Raw genomic sequence first — 17,853 nt, 5'->3', positions numbered from 1 at the left:
TGCATACAATTGGGGCTGAGAAATCAGAAGTTGGCTTGAGTTTTTGTTCTGTTTCTCATCATTCAAAGACACCTTAAAATGTAGGGGGCACCTGGCTGGTTCAGTTGGTAGAGCATGCGACCCTTGATCTTGGGGTTATTTTTTTTTTAATTTTTATTTATTTATGATAGTCACACACACAGAGAGAGAGAGAGAGGGAGAGAGAGAGAGAGAGAGAGAGAGAGGCAGAGACACAGGTAGAGGGAGAAGCAGGCTCCATGCACCGGGAGCCCGACGTGGGATTTGATCCTGGGTCTCCAGGATCGCGCCCTGGGCCAAAGGCAGGCGCCAAACCGCTGTGCCACCCAGGGATCCCTGATCTTGGGGTTATAAAATCGAGCCCCACGTTGGGCATGGAGAGTACTTAAAAATAAATAAAAATAACAAAGACACCTGAGAGTTTATTTTTCCTGTTATCGGGTCCAAATGTACTGTTTCTCCATATTCTAGTTTCATCTAAATCCTATTCTACTGTGCTCATCATTGCTCACTCTTCCTGTTCTATAATTCAATGCCTTTGAGGCGCCTGGATGGCTCAGTCGGTTAAGCGCCTGCCTTTGGATCAGGTTATGATCCCAGGGTCCTGGCATCAAGCCCTGCATGGGGCTCCCCGCTGAGCAGGGAGCCTGCTTCTTCCTCTCCAGCTCTCCCTGCTAGTGCTCTTTCTCAAATAAATAAATAAAATCTTAAAAAAAAAAAAATGCCTTTGACTATAATCTCCAAATTCTCTTACAGCCCTAAAAATGCAAAACTTTCCTCCTGTCTGTGGAAAGAACTTTACAGATTCTGAAACAAAATATTTTAAATTACTTTAAGTCAAAATAAGATAAAGTACGTTACTTTAAATTATCTTCTCTGGGTAGCCCTGGTGGCTCAGTGGTTTGGCGCCACCTTCAGCCCAGGGCTTGATCCTGGAGACCCAGGATCGAGTCCCACGTCAGGCTCCCTGCATGGAGCCTGCTTCTCCCTCTGCCTGTGTCTCTGCCTCTGTGTGTGTCTCTCATGAATAAATAAATAAAATCTTTAAAAAAAAATAAAAATAAATAAATAATCTTCTCAGAGATCATATATATAACATCTCTTTCTCTATATATATATATTATATATTACATAAAGTATAAACCTAGATAATATAACTAGATATATATAACATACATAATGCATATATATAAAATTTATTTGTACAGTTTACACTGAGACACACACATACACATATGTCACCTACTACCACTGCCATATACTAGATTTATCAAATATTTGTTGCCTGGGATATAGTGATATATATTACCTGGGAAAAAATGCTTATAACTTTGATTTTAGCATTCTTTATACTTAAGATATATTATTTTGTAATCCCCATATTTTTTGTTAACTTTTTATCAACCACCTTTATTTATGAAATTAAAATACACGATTATATAATAAACTGTTTCTAAGGATGGTACATTTGTATAATAAATTATTTCTAAGGATGGTATGTAAATATTTTTATCTTTATTTTTTTAAGAGATGGCATATATGTCACCCTGTAAAGCTCTTGTTTTTCTTTAAAGATTTATTTATTTATTCATGAGAGACAGAGAGAGGCAGAGAGACGCAGGCAGAGGGAGAAATAGGATCCCTGCACGAGCCTCATGCAGGACTCGATTCTGGAGCTCCAGGATCACATCCTGAGCCGAACGCAGACACTCAACTGCTTAGCCACCCAGGCATCCCAATATTTTTATCTTTATAAAGTTTTCATTTACTTATTTGAGAGGAAGAGAGAGAAGGAGCAGGGGGAGGAACAGATGGAGAAGCAGACTCCCCACTGAGCAGGGAGCTCAATGTGGGGCTCTATCCCAGGACTCTGGGCTCATGACCTGAGCCAAAGGCAGATGCTTAACTGACAGATACTGTGTTTAAGTATGATGTATCTTTGATAGGAAGAGTAGGTGAGGGAGAGATAGTAAAAATATAATGAGCAGCTAAAACCTAGATCTTATTTATGTGCATGTGTAGAGACATACTTCACAAAGCATACATATTATGAAATGGGGGTGAAGACAAGAGGATATTAGAAAATGTATAAATAGGTGGTGGCAGAAGCCTGGTTAAGATTAACCAGAAAATTGAAAAGCTACCAGGACTAGAAGAATTATCATTTGGTATGGAGGAAGAAGCTATTTTTATTTTTATTTTAAAAATTATTTTAAGATTTCATTTATTTATTTGAGAGAGAAAAAGAGAGAGTGAACATAAGTTGGGGGAAGAGGTAGAGGGAAAGAGAGAAACAGACTTCCCACTGAGCAGGGAGCCTGCAGTAGGGCTATATCCCAGAGCCTCCAGATCTTGACCCAAGCCAAAGACTGATGCATAACCTACTGGGCCATCTAGGCACACCAAGAAACTATTTTTATTTATTTATTTATTTAAATTTTTATTTATTATTTATGATAGTCACAGAGAGAGAGAGAGAGAGAGAGAGGCAGAGACACAGGCAGAGGGAGAAGCAGGCTCCATGCACCGGGAGCCCGATGTGGGATTCGATCCCGGGTCTCCAGGATCGCGCCCTGGGCCAAAGGCAGGCGCCAAACCGCTGCGCCACCCAGGGATCCCAAGAAACTATTTTTAAAATGTGAAATGTTTGAGGTGCCTGGCTGGTTCAGTCTGCATAGCATGCAATTCTTGATCTTGGGGTTGTGAGTTCAATCACCATGTTGGGTGTAGAGATTACTAAAAAAAAAAAAAGAAGAAGAAGAAGAAGGAAAAGAACATGAAATGTCTGAGATTAAAATGTAAGGGTATGTAGATGAGATATGTCTAGGAAACTGAAAGGACTTTAGGAATGTGTGGAAAATTAATTCATTATGGCAGGGCTAAAGAACTAATTAGGAGTGACAAAAAATAATTGTATATCACAATTTCTTCCTTTTATTCTCTCTCTTCTTTCTTTCTTTCTGTGATTCCTCTGAGAGTAAGAATCCTTCCATATTGGTCTCTCAATCCCTAATACCTAGCTCTGATGCTAATAGACTCTCACTAGTTACTTATGGAAGGAGAAATGGAATGGGCACTCAAGAACAAAGCAGGGGCACCTGGGTGGCTCAGCAGTTGAGCGTCTGCCTTCGGCTCAGGGCATGATCCTGGGGTCCTGGTATCGAGTCCCATATCCAGCTCCTTGTGGGGAGCCTGCTTCTCCCTCTGCCCGTGTCTCTGCCTCTTTCTCTGTGTCTCTATGAGTAAATAAATAAAATCTTAAAAAAAAAAAAAGAACAAATCAGAATATCAACAGAAAACAAATGGGGGAGACCGAACTCCATCCATAAAAAGCATAGAACCAAAGACTAAGGAATTGAACTACACACACACACACACACACACACACACACACACACACAGAGTCACTAAGCCCTTGAGTATGTAAAATCTGGCTCTTAAGAGCTAATAAAACTAGGTTATTAAACCAGGCCGCCTTTGTAAATACCCACAGGACAATTTGATCCCCGTGGTATTAATATGAATGGTAAAAGAAACAAATTGTTTTAGCAATAGCTGGAAGTATAAGTTGGCAGACAGTCAAAGTAATTAATCAGTGACCTGGTTCTCATGATACATTTTTCAGAATATCTAATTAATAGAATACTAATTTCTCATCTATGAAATGGGACTAATAATAAACCCAAGTAATGCAAGGAATAAGTGAGATTCAAATAAATTCCTTAATATAGGGTCTGTTATTTATTTATTTTTGGACTTACTATTTTTATTTTATTTTTTTCCAAATTTTTATTTAAATTCTAGTTAGTTAACATATAGTGTATAGAGTCTGTTTAAAATTATTATATATTGTTTCTGTGGAATTCAAGTAATTTCACAACTTTTAGAGCTAGAGTTTTTATTTCTTCTTCTGGTAATATCAAAGCCTTGGTTGCTTTTTTCTGTTTGTAATCAACTTGTCAGAAAGTCAGCTATATTGGGGCATGTGAGTGGCTCAGTTGGTTAAGGATGAGACTCTTGATTTCTACTCAGGTCATGATCTCAGGGTTATGAGATGGAGCCCAGCAGGCTCGTACTCAGCAATCTGCTTGAGATTCTCTCTCTCTCTCTCTCTTTCCCTCCTCTACCCTCCCCCCACATGTGCCTGTGCTTGCTCCTTCTCTCTAAAATAAATAAATAGGGATACCTGGGTGGCTCAGCAGTTAAGCATCTGCCTTCGGCTCAGGGCGTGATCACAGGGTCCTGGGATTGAGTCACACATGGGGCTCCCTGCGGGAAGCCTGCTTCTCCCTCTGCCTGTGTCTCTGTCTCTCATGAATAAATAAATAAAATCTTTTTAAAAAATCTTTAAAAATTCAGCTATATTAAAAAAATTCAGCTATAAAATATCTGGTGCTTCAATTGAATTAGATGCATATTGTTATTTATGGAAAATTTTGAAAGCCAAAGTGATTTTAAAAATTCCTTTTTTCTAGCTATTTGTGTATCAAATTTGGGATAATTTTACTGGGATAATTTACAAATTGTCCTGGATGTACTTACCCTTGCTTTAATTTTTTATTAGCTTGGTAAGAGATACACAATAAATAGAAAGTATTTTTTATATAATTACTAAACATTTCTAAAAATAGCCAACATTTCAGCTGAAGCAAACTTCAAACTTAGAAAGATTTCTTAGGTAAAATGTATAATTTTTTATTTTTTTAAATTGATTACAAAATTTTTTTAAAGATTTTATTTATTCATGAGAGACACACACACACAGAGAGAGGCAGAGACACAAGGCAGAGGGAGAAGCAGGCTCCATGCAGGGAGCCGGACGCGGGACTCAATTCCAGGTTTCCAGGATCACACCCTGGGCCGAAGGCAGCGCTAAACCACTGAGCCACCTGGGCTGACCTATTTGTTTATTATTTTGCATAGGCTCCATGCCCAATGTGGAACCCAAAGCAGAATTTTTTTTTAAAGATTTTATTTATTTATTCATGAGAGATACATAGAGAGAGGCAGAGACATAGGAAGAGGGAGGAGAAGCAGGCTCCATGTAGGGAGCCCAATGCGGGACTTGATCTTGAGACTCTGGGATCACGCCCTGAGCCAAAAGTAGACACTCAACCGCTGAGCCACCCAGGTGTCCCAGAGTTGTGTTTTTTTTTTTTTTTTAATACAGGAAAAAGAAAGTAAAATATGCACATGACCAAAAATCAGTATTACTGGGGTGCCTAGGTGGCTGAGCCCTGTATCAGGTTCCCTGCCTAGCCAGAAGTCTGCTTCTTCCTTTCCCTCTGCTGCTCTTCTTGCTTGTCCTCTCTCACTCTGTCAAGTAAATAAATAAAATCATTAAAAAAAAAAAGAAAAGAAATCAGTAGTACCAAATTTTTTTTAGCTATATGAAGGATTTTAGGATTTTATTTCAAAACTGACTGTTTACTGGCTACATATATTGCTTACAGTTTCTACATTTCTTCCTTTTTTAAAAATTGAGCACAATACTGTGTTCAACAACAATATTTACAGAAATTTAAAAATATGGAAATATGGAAAATTCTACTAACCTAAAAACTTTTTATTTGCTTCTTGTTTTTTAAGATTTTATTTATGTAAGAGAGAGAAAGAGAGAGGGAGAGAGAGGATGCTAGAACAGACTCCCCACTGAGATTGGAGCTAGACATAGCCAGATCCCAGGACCCTGAGATCATGACCTAAGCTGAAACTAAGAGCTGGCGACTTAACCAACTGAGCCACCCAGGCACCCACCAAATTAAAATTATATTTAAACTTTATTTTACATCAGTGGGATCATACCACACCTACTTTTTTCATTTAGATATACTTCAAAAATGTCATTCCATGTGACTATTTTATTATTGTAAGTATAGTACTTACTATGCATGTAGATCATCATTTATGATCATTTAGGTGCTAGCTGGATAATAATTAAAATTTAAAATGTGAATAGAAAAAAATAAAATGTGAATAGATATCTAATAGATAAGTAAAACATGGCTTCATTCCACTCATTTAGAAATGTTTGATACCTACAATATGCCCAACATTATGAACATTAGAAAGCATGGAGCAGACATAGGCCTTTCTTCTCTAGGAATTTAATATCTAGTTATAGAGACCTGACTTGATAAAAAACCACTGGTAAACAATTTAAGTGCATGGGAATATATTGCACAAACATAATTTATCTACTTTTGTATCTTCTCATCCTACTTGGCTCAACACAGCTCTTACTCTTTCCATTCTTGAATTTTAAAAAGAAAAATATTTCTTTGTAAAACTTTCTCCCTGCTTCATCCATGTTTACTTTTTCTTCATCTTGAAATGTAGCCATGGTGATTAGTGCATAAAGTGCTATGTGGGCATTTTACATATACAGAGTTTTTTTTAAAACAAATACTTAATGGAGTACCAACTGTTCAAGGTCCTATGCCTAGGCACTAGAAATACAACAATAAACAAGACATGGTCCACAAAACTTTTACTCAAAGAGCTACTGTCTCATTGGGCAGGGAGAAGATAAATGGATAAATTCAAAACAGTGTTAATAAATACCATGACAGAGTAAACCTGAGGTGCTTCAGGAAGTCCTGGCAATTTAACAGTATATAAACTGGTGACCTAATCTAATCTGGGGGGATTGGGTTTCTTCAGAAACCACCCGAAATTGTGGTTTCTAAGCTCAGACCTGAAGGATGACTAAGAGTTAGCAGATAAGGAGAAGAATAAAAACTTAATAAAATATGTATATAATATACATTCCATAAAATGCACAAAGTGTATAGCCCAATGAATTTTAACATATATATATGTGTGTATATATATATATATATATATATACATATATACCTTTGTAACCACCATCCAGTTAAAGATATAGAACATTTCTAGCACCAGCTGTCCTTGAAGCTGTCCTTGCCACCTTTCCCAGCCCAGACCTTTCCCTGTCCACACTACTTGTCCCTAGATAGCCATTATTCTAATTTCTATTATAAATTGATTTTGCTTATTCCCAATAACATAAATGTAATCGTACAGTATTTACACTTTTGTTTTTGGCTTTTCTTTCTTCGGTTTATATCTGTAAGATTCATCCATGATGTGTGAAATAACGTTATCTGTTTTTTAATAGCCAAATGCATTCATCCCTCTCTGATAGATACTTAGCAGAAGTGGAATTGCAGAATCATAGAGTAGGTCTACATTTATACCTTCCAAAGTGATTATACCAATTGACACTCAAACCAGCAATGTAGAGTTCCAATGCTCCACTGTCTTGCTAATTTGTTGTCAGTCCTTTTAATTTAGCCAGTATAATGGATATGTAGTGCTATCTCATTATGGTTTTAACTTACATGTCCCTGTTGAATTTTTATGTTGAACATCTATCCATACACTTTTTTTTTTAAGATTTTATTTATTTATTCATGAGAGACACACACAGAGAGAGAGGCAGAGACACAGGCAGAGGGAGAAGCAGGCTCCATGCAGGGAGACTGACGTGGGACTGGATCCCAGGACTCCAGAATCACGCCCCAGACCAAAGGCAGGCGTTAAACCGCTGCGCCACCCAGGGATCCCTCTATCCATACACTTATTGGTCTTCTGGAAATCTTTTTTTTTTTTTTTTAATATTTTATTTATTTATTCATGAGAGACACAACAGAGAGAGGCAGAGACATAGGAAGAGGGAGGAGAAGCAGGCTCCATTTCAGAGAGCCCGATGTGGGACTCGATCCTGGGACCACAGGATCACGCCCTGAGCCAAAGGCAGATGCTCAACCACCAGCTACCCAGGCGTCCCTTGTCTTTTGGAACTCTTCATGTAAAAAAAAAAAAAAAAAGGGACTCTTCATCTGTGATATGCCTGTTCAAATTTGTGTTTATTGGGATCCCTGGGTGGCGCAGCGGTTTGGCGCCTGCCTTTGGCCCAGGGCGCGATCCTGGAGACCGGGGATCGAATCCCACGTCGGGCTCCCGGTGCATGGAGCCTGCTTCTCCCTCTGCCTGTGTCTCTGCCTCTCTCTCTATCTCTCTGTGACTATCATAAATAAATAAAAATTAAAAAAAAATTAAAAAAAATTTGTGTTTATTATTTTATTGTACATTGTTTTTATGCGAAAGACATTTAAGGCTAAGAGAGTATTGAAAGACTGTGGGGCTGTTTGGAGTGTAAGGTGCAAGGTGGAGAGGAGGTATAGAGAGCTAATATTATCATCACTGCTTTGCAAAGAAGGAAACTGAAGCATAAAGAAGCTAAATAATTTGCCCAAGTAAGTGGTCTATGCTTTTTCCCTCAACTTTATTGAGGTGTAGTTGGCAAATTATATTTCAACTATACACTGTGATGATTTGATATATGTATACATTGTGAAAGGATTCTTACCATCAAGTTAATTAACACATCCATCACCTCATGTTTACCCTTTTTTTTTTTAGCAGTGTTTGTGCTCCTAACCTCTGTGATATTCCCTTTATAAAAGTCATAGGTACTTGAATGTGAAAGAAACCTTAGAGATTGTCTCATTGATCTAATCCTTTCAATTTTTCCTTTTTTTAATTTAAAAACATTTATTTTATCATGGTAAAATACACATAACATTAAAGTTAACATTTTAACTATTTTTGAGTGCGCAGTTCAGTGTCATTAAATATATTCATATTGCTATGCAACTATCACCACTATTCATCGCCAGAACTTTTTCATCTTTCTGTACCAAAACTCTGGATCTATTCCCTAGCCACTTCTCCCCAGACCACCATTCTACTTTCTATTTCTATTAATTTGACTATTTTAGGTATCTTTATATAAGTAGAATCATTAAATGTTTGTATTTTTGTTTTCGCCTCTTTTCATCTTGCATAATATCTTAAAGATTCATTCATTTATGTTATGGCATATATCAAAATTCCCTTCCTTTTTTTTAAAGATTTTTTTTAAAGATTTTATTTATTTATTTGAGAGAGAGAGTCAGAGAGCCAGAGCACAAACGGGAAAGGGAAAAAGCAAGGGAGCCCGATGCAGGGCCCGATGCCAGGATCTTGGGATCATGACCTGAGCTGAAGGCAGACACTTAACTGACTGAGCCCCCCGGGGTGCCTCAAGATTTTTTTATTTTTAAGTAATCTCTCCACCGAACGTAGACCTCGAACTTACAGCCCTGAGATCAAGAGTCACATACTCTTACCAACTGAGCCATGTAGGCTCCCCAGAATTCCCTTCCTTTTTAAGACTGAATAATATTTGTAGGTATATACCACATTTTGTTTATCCATTCATTAATTGATAGGCAATTAAGTTGCTTCTACTTTTGACTGTTATAAATAATGCTTCTATGAACATTCTTGTGTACATGTTTCTTTAAGTCTCTGCATTCGGATCTTTTCTGTTTGTACCCAGAAATGGAATTGCTGGGTCATATGGTAAATCTATGTTTAATTTTCTTTTCTTTTTTTTTTAAGGTTTTATTTATTTATTCATGAGAGAGAGACACACACACACAGAGGCAGAGACACAGGCAGAGGGAGAAACAGGCTCCACGCGGGGAGCCCGACATGGGACTTGATCCAGGGTCTCCAGGATCACACACCCTGAGCTGAAGGCGGCGCTAAACCGCTGAGCCACCCGGGCTGCCCTCTTCTTTTTTTTTTTTTTTAATTTAAGATTTTATTTATTTATTCATGAGAGACACACACAGAGGCAGAGACATAGGCAGAGACATAGACAGGCTCCTCAGGGAGCCTGATATAGGACTCCATCCCAGGCCCCTGGGATCACACCCTGAGCCAAAGGCAGATGCTCAACCACTGAGCCACCCAAGTGCCCCATATATTTAATTTTCTTGAGGAACTGCCATTTTATATTCCTGCCAACAATATACAAGGATTCCAGTATCTCCACATTCTGGCCAATACTTTTTCCTTTTCTCTTTTCTTTTCTTTTCTTTTCTTTTCTTTTTCCTCCTCCTCCTCCTCTTCTCCTCCTCCTCCTCCTCCCCCTCCTCCTCCTCCTCCTCCCCCTCCTCCTTCCTCCTCCTTCCTCCTCCTCCTCCTCCTCTTCCTCTTCTCTTCTCTTCTTCTTCTTCTTCTTCTTCTTTTTTTTTTAGAATAATCACCCCAATGGGTATGAAATAGTGTCTTTTCTGGTTTTCTTTGTTTGTTTACTTATTTATTTTTATTTTTTAAGTTATTTATTTATTTATAAAGATTTTATTTATTCATTCATGAAAGACACACAGAGGGAGAGAGAGGCAGAGACACAGGCAGAGGGAGGAGCAGGCTCCCTGCAGGGAGCCCAACGTGGGACCTGATCCTGGGTCTCCAGGATCATGCCCTGGACCGAAGGTGGCACTAAACCGCTGAGGCACCAGGGCTGCCCAGATTTTTATTTATTTATTCATGAGAGACATAGAGAGAGAGGCAGAGAGAGAAGTAGACTCCATGCAGGGAGCCTGATGTGAGACTCGATCCCAGGTCTCCAGGATCAGGCCCTGGGTTTTGGCAGCGCCAAACCACTGAGCCACCCAGGCTGTCCTTTATTTATTTATTTAAAGTAGTCTCTATATCCAGTGCAGGGCTCAGACTCACAACCCCAAAATCGAGAGTCACACACGTCTCTTCCAGCTGAGCAGTCAGGTGCCCCTCTTACTGTGTTTGACTGGATTTCCCTAATGATTAGTGATATTGATCATCTTTCCATGTGCTTCTTGTCATATCTTCTTCGGAGAAACATCTCTTCAAGTCCTTTCCTTATTTTGTTGTTTGTTTCCTTATTTTGTTGTCCGGTTATTTTGTTGTTAAGTTTTAGGGGTTCTTTATATACTGTGGATATTAATCCTTTATCACATGATGATTTGCATGTATTTTCTCCCGTTCTGTGGATTGCCTTTTTACTTTGTTAATGTCCCTTGATGCACAAAAGTTTTTAATTTTGAGGAAGTACAATTTGTCTTTTTTTTTTTTCTTTTGTTGCCTGTGTTTTTGGTGTCATAGCGAAGAAATAATTGCCAAATCCAGTGTGATGAAGCTTCTCTCATATGTTGCCTTCTAAGAGTTTTTTTTCAGTTTAGATGTTATGGTTAGGTCTTTGATAAATTTTTAGTTTATTTTTTGATATGGTGTTAGGTAAGAATCCAACTTAATTCTTCTACATCTGGATATCTGGTTTCCTCAGCACCATTTGTTGAAAAGATTGTCCTTTCCCCATTGAATGGTTGAAAATCATTTGACATAGTATATGAGAGGGTTTATTTCTGGATTCTCTATTCTATTTCATTGATTTATATGTCTGTCTTTATGCCAACACCATATTTCTTTGATTGTGGTAGCTTTATAGTAAGTATTGAAATTAGGAAATATGAATCTTCCTACTTTGTTGTTCTTTTTCAAGATTGTTTTGACTCTTCGGGTTTCCTTAAGATTTTACATACATTTTATAGTTTATTTTTTTTTAGTAATCTCTATACCCAATATGGGGCTCAAACTCACAAACCCAAATTCAAGTCACATGGTCTTCTGAATGAGCCAGCCAATTGCCCTTCAGGCATTTTAGGATGGAATTTTCTTTTTCTTTTCTTATTTATTTATTTATTTTTAAAGATTTTATTTATTTATTCATGAGAGACACAGAGAGGGAGAGAGAGAGAGAGACAGAGACACAGGCAGAGGGAGAAGCAGGCTCCTCACAGGGAGCCCAATGTGGAACTCGATCCCAGGACCCTGGGATCACACCCTGAACCAAAGGCAGATGCTCAACCGCTGAGCCACCCAGACATTCCTAGGATGGAATTTTCTATTTTTGTAAAAAACATTTTGCCTAATCATTGGGATTTTGATAAGAATTGCATTGAATGTATAGATCAGTGTAGCTTAATAATATTAAGTGTTGTAAGCCATGAACATGGGACCATTTATGTATGTCTCCTTTAATTTCTTTCAGCAATGTTCTGTAGTTTTCATTGTACAAGTTTGTTACTTCCTTGGCTAAGTTAATTCCTAAGTTATTTTGTTTTTGTTTTTGTTTTAGGGAGGGGAGGGGCAGAGGAAGCTTGATCTCACCACCCTGGGATCATGACCTGAACCAAAATCATAAGTCAGACACTTGACTGACTGAACCATACAGGCACCCAATTTTTTATTCTTTTTGATGCTATTATAAGTGGATTGTTTTATGATTTTATTATTTCCCTTTTTACATCATTCATTGGTAATATATAGAATTGTAACTGATTTATGTGTGTTGACTTTTTTAAGATTTTATTTGAGAAAGAAAGAGCACAAGCAGGGGTTGGGTGGATGAGGGGTAGAGACAGGGAGAAGCAGACTCCCCACTGAACAGGTAGTCCAATGCAGGGCTTGAACCCAGGACCCCGAAACCATGAACCCAGCCCAGCCAACTGAGCCATCCAGGTGCCCCTCTGTGTTAATTTTTTATATTCTGCTGCTTTAGTGAGTTTATTAGTTCTCGCAGTTTTATTTGTGGGTAGAGTCTTTAAGATTTCTACATACAAGATCAGGTCATCTGTGAACAGAGATAATTTTACTTCTTCTTTTCCAATTTGGATTCCCAACTCCCTTTTTTTCTTGCTTAACTGCTCTGGCTGGAATTTCTTTTTAAATTTTATTTTATTTTTTTATTTTTTATGATAGTCACACAGAGAGAGAGGGAGGCAGAGACATAGGCAGAGGGAGAAGCAGGCTCCATGCACCGGGAGCCCGACGTGGGATTCGATCCCGGGTCTCCAGGATCGCGCCCTGGGCCAAAGGCAGGCGCCAGACCGTTGCGCCACCCAGGGATCCCTCTGGCTGGAATTTCTAATCCTATGTTGAATTAAAGTGACAAAGATTAGCACCATTTTCTTGTTCTTTAATCCTACCATTTTTTAGATGTGAAAATGTGGGCCTAGAGAAAGACATTTACTTGCCCATAGTTACACAGTAAGTTCATAGCAAAGTGGGAATTGGTATCCAGACCTTTTTAAAATTCTGATCCAGTATTTTTTCCATTATATTGGGTTGACAGAAATATGGATAGCTGGTTATGGAAAGGGGCAACATGATTCTCTTATTCTGTTTACTTTAGAATGATTTTCTTATTCTGTTTAGAATATTTTCACATCAATATATTATAATAGATGACAGTGTAGAGAAGTATCAGTGTTATGAGATTTTTTGCCATTTGATTTGTAACTCCTGATTTTTACATTTAATGCATATAATGTAAATTAACTTTACTTAACTTTCAGAATGTCATTATTCTTCTTGCATTTCTTCAGTGCAGTTACAATTGGAACTGATATGCTGGAACTGGACTGCCATATCACAAAAGATGAACAAGTTGTAGTGTCACATGATGAGAATCTAAAGAGATCAACTGGGGTCAATGTAAACATCTCTGATCTAAAGTACTGTGTAAGTAAAAATGCATGATAAACTAATATCTAGTACATATTTGGGCCTATAAGATTTTTAAAAATAATGAATGCCAAAGAGAATTTTAAAAACTATTCTAACTTTCAGTGAGGATTTATACTCACTACAGAAATCTGTGGGTACATCTTTGGAGACTTACTTTTATAAATATTTTAACAAAATTACCAAAGTCTTCAAATATAAAATGACTGGAGTTCAACTTGCTTCCTGTTTGATGTATGCTACAATTTATTTGATTCAGATTAAGTATATGAATTAATTTTAGTCTTTAAGTATAGGAAACCTGATTTTAGTAGTTTACATGCCACTATAGTAAAGACTGGTAAATGGATGGAAAATAATGCTTTATTTTACCACCTAAAGAAAAGCTATGTTAACAGAATTCTATCTTTATGTGTACCCTGTATGTTTTTTGCATAGTTGTGATCCTACTCGATATTATATAGTGTTTTTGAACACTTTAACATTATGGCATGATACACATTTTTCCATGCTTTTTTTTTTTTTTAAGATTTATTTATTTTTGAGAGAGACAGTGAGAGAGAGCATGCAAGAGAGAGAGCATGCAAGAGACAGTGAGAGAGCAGTAGAGGGAGAGAGAATCCTCAAGGAGACTCCCTGTAGAGCCAAATGTGGGGCTTGATCCCAGGACCCTGAGATCATGACCTGTGCTGAAACCATGCATCAGACCCTTGACCAACTGAGCCACCCACGTGCCCCTGCTTTTAATTTTTTTAATAGACTTCAATTTTTAGAGTGGTTACTGGTTCACAGCAAAGTTGAGCAGAAAGTATCGAGTTCCACATAGCTTCTGACTCTCCAGAGGTACAGCCACCCCCTCCCCCACCAACATCCTGCACCAGAGGGGTACATTTGATAAAATCTGTGAACCTACATTGACACATCATTATCACCTCAAAATCCATAACTGATATTAGAATTTATTCTTAATGTTGTACATTCTGTGGGCTTGAACATATAATGGCATGTTGTTTTTAATGTATAATGATGAAAAAAATAATGTATAATGAGGTATCAGCTGTCATAGTGTTGTGCATAATAGGTTCACTGCCTAAAAACCCTCCGTGTTCTGCCTTTTCATCCTTGCTGCCCTCCAGCCCCTGGCAACCACTGATCTTTTTATTTTCTCCACGCTTTTACTTTTTCCAGAATGTCTATAGTTGGAATTGTATGGGATTTAGCCTTTTCAGATTCCATGCTTATTTTTCTTTTCTTTTTTAAAGATTTTATTTATTTATTCACAAGAAACACACAGAGAGAGAGGCAGAGACACAGGCAGAGGGAGAAGCAGGCTCCATGCAGGGAGGCCAATGTGGGACTCTATCCTGTGTCTCCAGGATCACGTCCTGGGCTGAAGGCTGTGCTAAACCGCTGGGCCACCGGGGCTGCCCAAAATTCTTTCTTTTTTTTTTTTATAGTTTTAAAAGAAATTTATTCATGAGAGACACAGAGAGAGAGAGAGAGAGAGAGAGAGAGACAGAGGCAGAGACACAGGCAGAGGGAGAAGCAGGCTCCATGCAGGAAGCCAGATGGGGTACTCGATCCCGGGACTCCAGGATCACGCCCTGGGCGGAAGGCCGGCACTAAACCAAGGAGCCACCCAGGGATCCCCCCCAGGCATTGCCCCCTGACATCCCCACCCCCAGGCATCCCTTATATAGAGTTTTTTAAAAATATAAGCATATATTTATGAAGACACGTATATGAATATATTTATTGAAAGTATCTAATAAAGTTATCTCATAGTATAGTATATATATATATGTGACCAAAGCAAGCAAGTCATCTCTGTTTTTAAAATTATTTCCCTAAGTAAACCCCCATCAGGGAAATTATTTGGTAAAAGATTAGGAGTATGATAGCATCTTAATATATATTGAAATTTGTAATTGCCAGCTTGCTTTCTAAAAGTGTTTAAGAGTTCTAAAACTCTGGGGCATCTGGCTGGCTCAGTAGGTAGAGCATGTGACTCTTTATTTTTTTATTTTATTTTTTAATTTTTTTTTAGCATGTGACTTTTGATCTCAGGGTTATGAGTTCAAGCCCCATGTTGCTCACAGAGATTATTAAAAAATAAAATATAGTAAAATTTTTTTTAATTCTAAAATGTGATATTAGAGGAATTCCCATTTTGCCATACCCTTACCATTATTAGGCATTAAAACAAAAATTCCCTAAATTTAAATTTTAATTAGCATTTATTTGATTATTTGTGAGTTTAAAGATTTTTTTCTGGATGATTGTTAGTCATTTTTAGAAATTGTCTAATCTTGATGCTTGTCTATGGAAGTATTTATATATTATTATTAGAAAGGTCCATATTAGATAGTGCAAATTTTTTTTCTTGTAAGATGTGAAAGTAGTTATATAATTAATTTGCTGTTTGGGATGTTCTGCCAAAGAGTGCCCTAGGTAAACATAGGTAATCATAGTTAATGTTTTTATTCTTTTATTTTTTGAAGAAGCATATCTTTGTCTTACTGTAAGACACTAAAATACTTTTAAATTTTGGGGAGTTAACTTTTTTCAATCATATCTTTTAAAGGAACTTCCACCTTACCTTGGCAAACTGGATGTCACATTTCAAAGAGGTAATATTTCCCATTTGCAACTTATACATTTACATTAAAGTGTATTCATTTACACTGAGAATTAGATATACATGTGTGTTTTTTTGTGATAGGAAGTTCCAGCTAAAAGTACTGCCCTCAGTACTTACTCTCTCAGACCTACAAATCTGAAATCTTGACCCTGAGATGAAGGCTAGAGATTTAACTGGCTCATTCTATTTAAATTTATGTATAGTTAATTTAAGCCTAAATACTAATTACAAGAAGCCTAGACATTATTAGGGCTACTTTGCATTTCTAAAGCTTCAAATTCTAGAAGATTACTATAACTTGTAGTAAAATCCATCATAAGTAAAATAAATGAAAAGACATTAGAAGGACACCTTTCAGATCCTTACTGATTCTATAACACGTGAGTTTATGTCATTTCACTGTTCCCTATCTTAAATTATTAGAGAGAATTCTGTTAGATGAACCACCCATTTCCTGGTCATTGTCACTTTTTAATCACTAGCATACCAGTTTTCTCCCTTTTGAGGGAATATTTCTCACAAAGGAACGTGTTCCTTGGCCCCCATTTGTTAGCTTTGTTACAATGGAACATGGTGATAAAGGTTGCTGAGCCAGTATAGGGTCCCACACTATCACAATTCAGCTTCATGTTTTGAATGATCCAAACGTAGCCCAGTAGAACTACAAGATGCTACATGGTGTGGTCTTTGATGTGGTATGGTTTGCATATAGTTAAAACCTTAGTTAAATGTCAAGGATCTAAAGAACTGTAACTGCTCTGTGAACTAGACTTAAAATCGGCCAATATAATTTCTCCTTGACTGGAAGACTTAAGAAAGCCAAATAAAAATCAGAAAATTGTTTAAATTAGCTATTTCTAAAGGATGTTTAGATCTGAAGTTTTCTTGATTTTACTTTCCAGGTAAGTATCATTAAGCTGTATTGGTTTGCAGAAACATTTTTTTCATTTTTTATGATTAACAGGATTATATTTACCAAGCTATTATAATATTTGTGTCAATTGCAGATTTGTGAAGATTAAAAATATTTCATTTCATAAATGAAGGGGTTTTTTTTGTTGTTGTTCTTTGGGGGTTTTATTTTTTTGTTGTTGTTCTTGTTTAATTTTTCCTCTTATAGAGCAAAGCCAAAGCCTCACAAAAATTAAAAGATCCTTGGAGGAATAAAATGTTTTAATTTTTTTCTAAGGTTTATACCTTCCTTTCTTCTTTAAAAATTTATTTCATTTCTTTTATTTTTATTTGTTTATTCATGAGACACAGACTGAGAGAGAGGCAGAGACATAGGCAGAGGGAGAAGCAGGCTCCTCATAGGGAGCTCTTTGCGGGACTTGATCCCAGATTCTGGGATCAAGACCTGAGCCGAAGGCAGACACCCAACCACTGAGCCACCCAGGGGTCACCCTTTTTTTTTTTTTTAAGTTTCTATTTATATACCTTTGTCATAAAGTCATAAAACTTTTGAATAGGCAGTGACCTTTGAGGCCATGTAATTCCATATCTCCTTGTGTTTTAGATAAGGAAACTGAGGCCTAGGGATGTAAATTAACTTTCTTTTAAAAAGATTTTATTTATTTATTTGAGAGAGAGAAATAGAGTGTATACACAAGACAGAGCACAAGCAGTGGGGAAGGGCAGAGGGAAGGAAGAAGCAGATTCCTGCTGTGCAGGGAGCCCAACACAGGGCTTGATCCCAAGACCCTCAGATTGTGACCTAAGCTGAAGGCAGACACTAACCCACTAAACCACCCATTTTACACCCAGATGTAAAT

General features: G+C 37.4%; 1 protein-coding gene across 1 annotated transcript in view; it reads left to right on the top strand.

Annotated features, from left to right (window-relative positions):
* Nucleotides 1–17,853, top strand: part of GDPD1 (glycerophosphodiester phosphodiesterase domain containing 1) — a 54,316-nt gene that overhangs the window by 17,460 nt on the left and 19,003 nt on the right. Inside the window, exons 3-4 of the mRNA XM_041723843.1 lie at nt 13,302–13,437; nt 16,025–16,070. Coding sequence (XP_041579777.1) covers nt 13,302–13,437; nt 16,025–16,070 — 182 coding nt within the window. The remainder of the gene's footprint in view (nt 1–13,301; nt 13,438–16,024; nt 16,071–17,853) is intronic.

The sequence above is a fragment of the Vulpes lagopus genome, chromosome 12 (genome assembly GCF_018345385.1).
Source record: "Vulpes lagopus strain Blue_001 chromosome 12, ASM1834538v1, whole genome shotgun sequence".
NCBI lineage: Eukaryota > Metazoa > Chordata > Mammalia > Carnivora > Canidae > Vulpes > Vulpes lagopus.
This window is presented reverse-complemented; position numbering and strand designations above follow the sequence as displayed.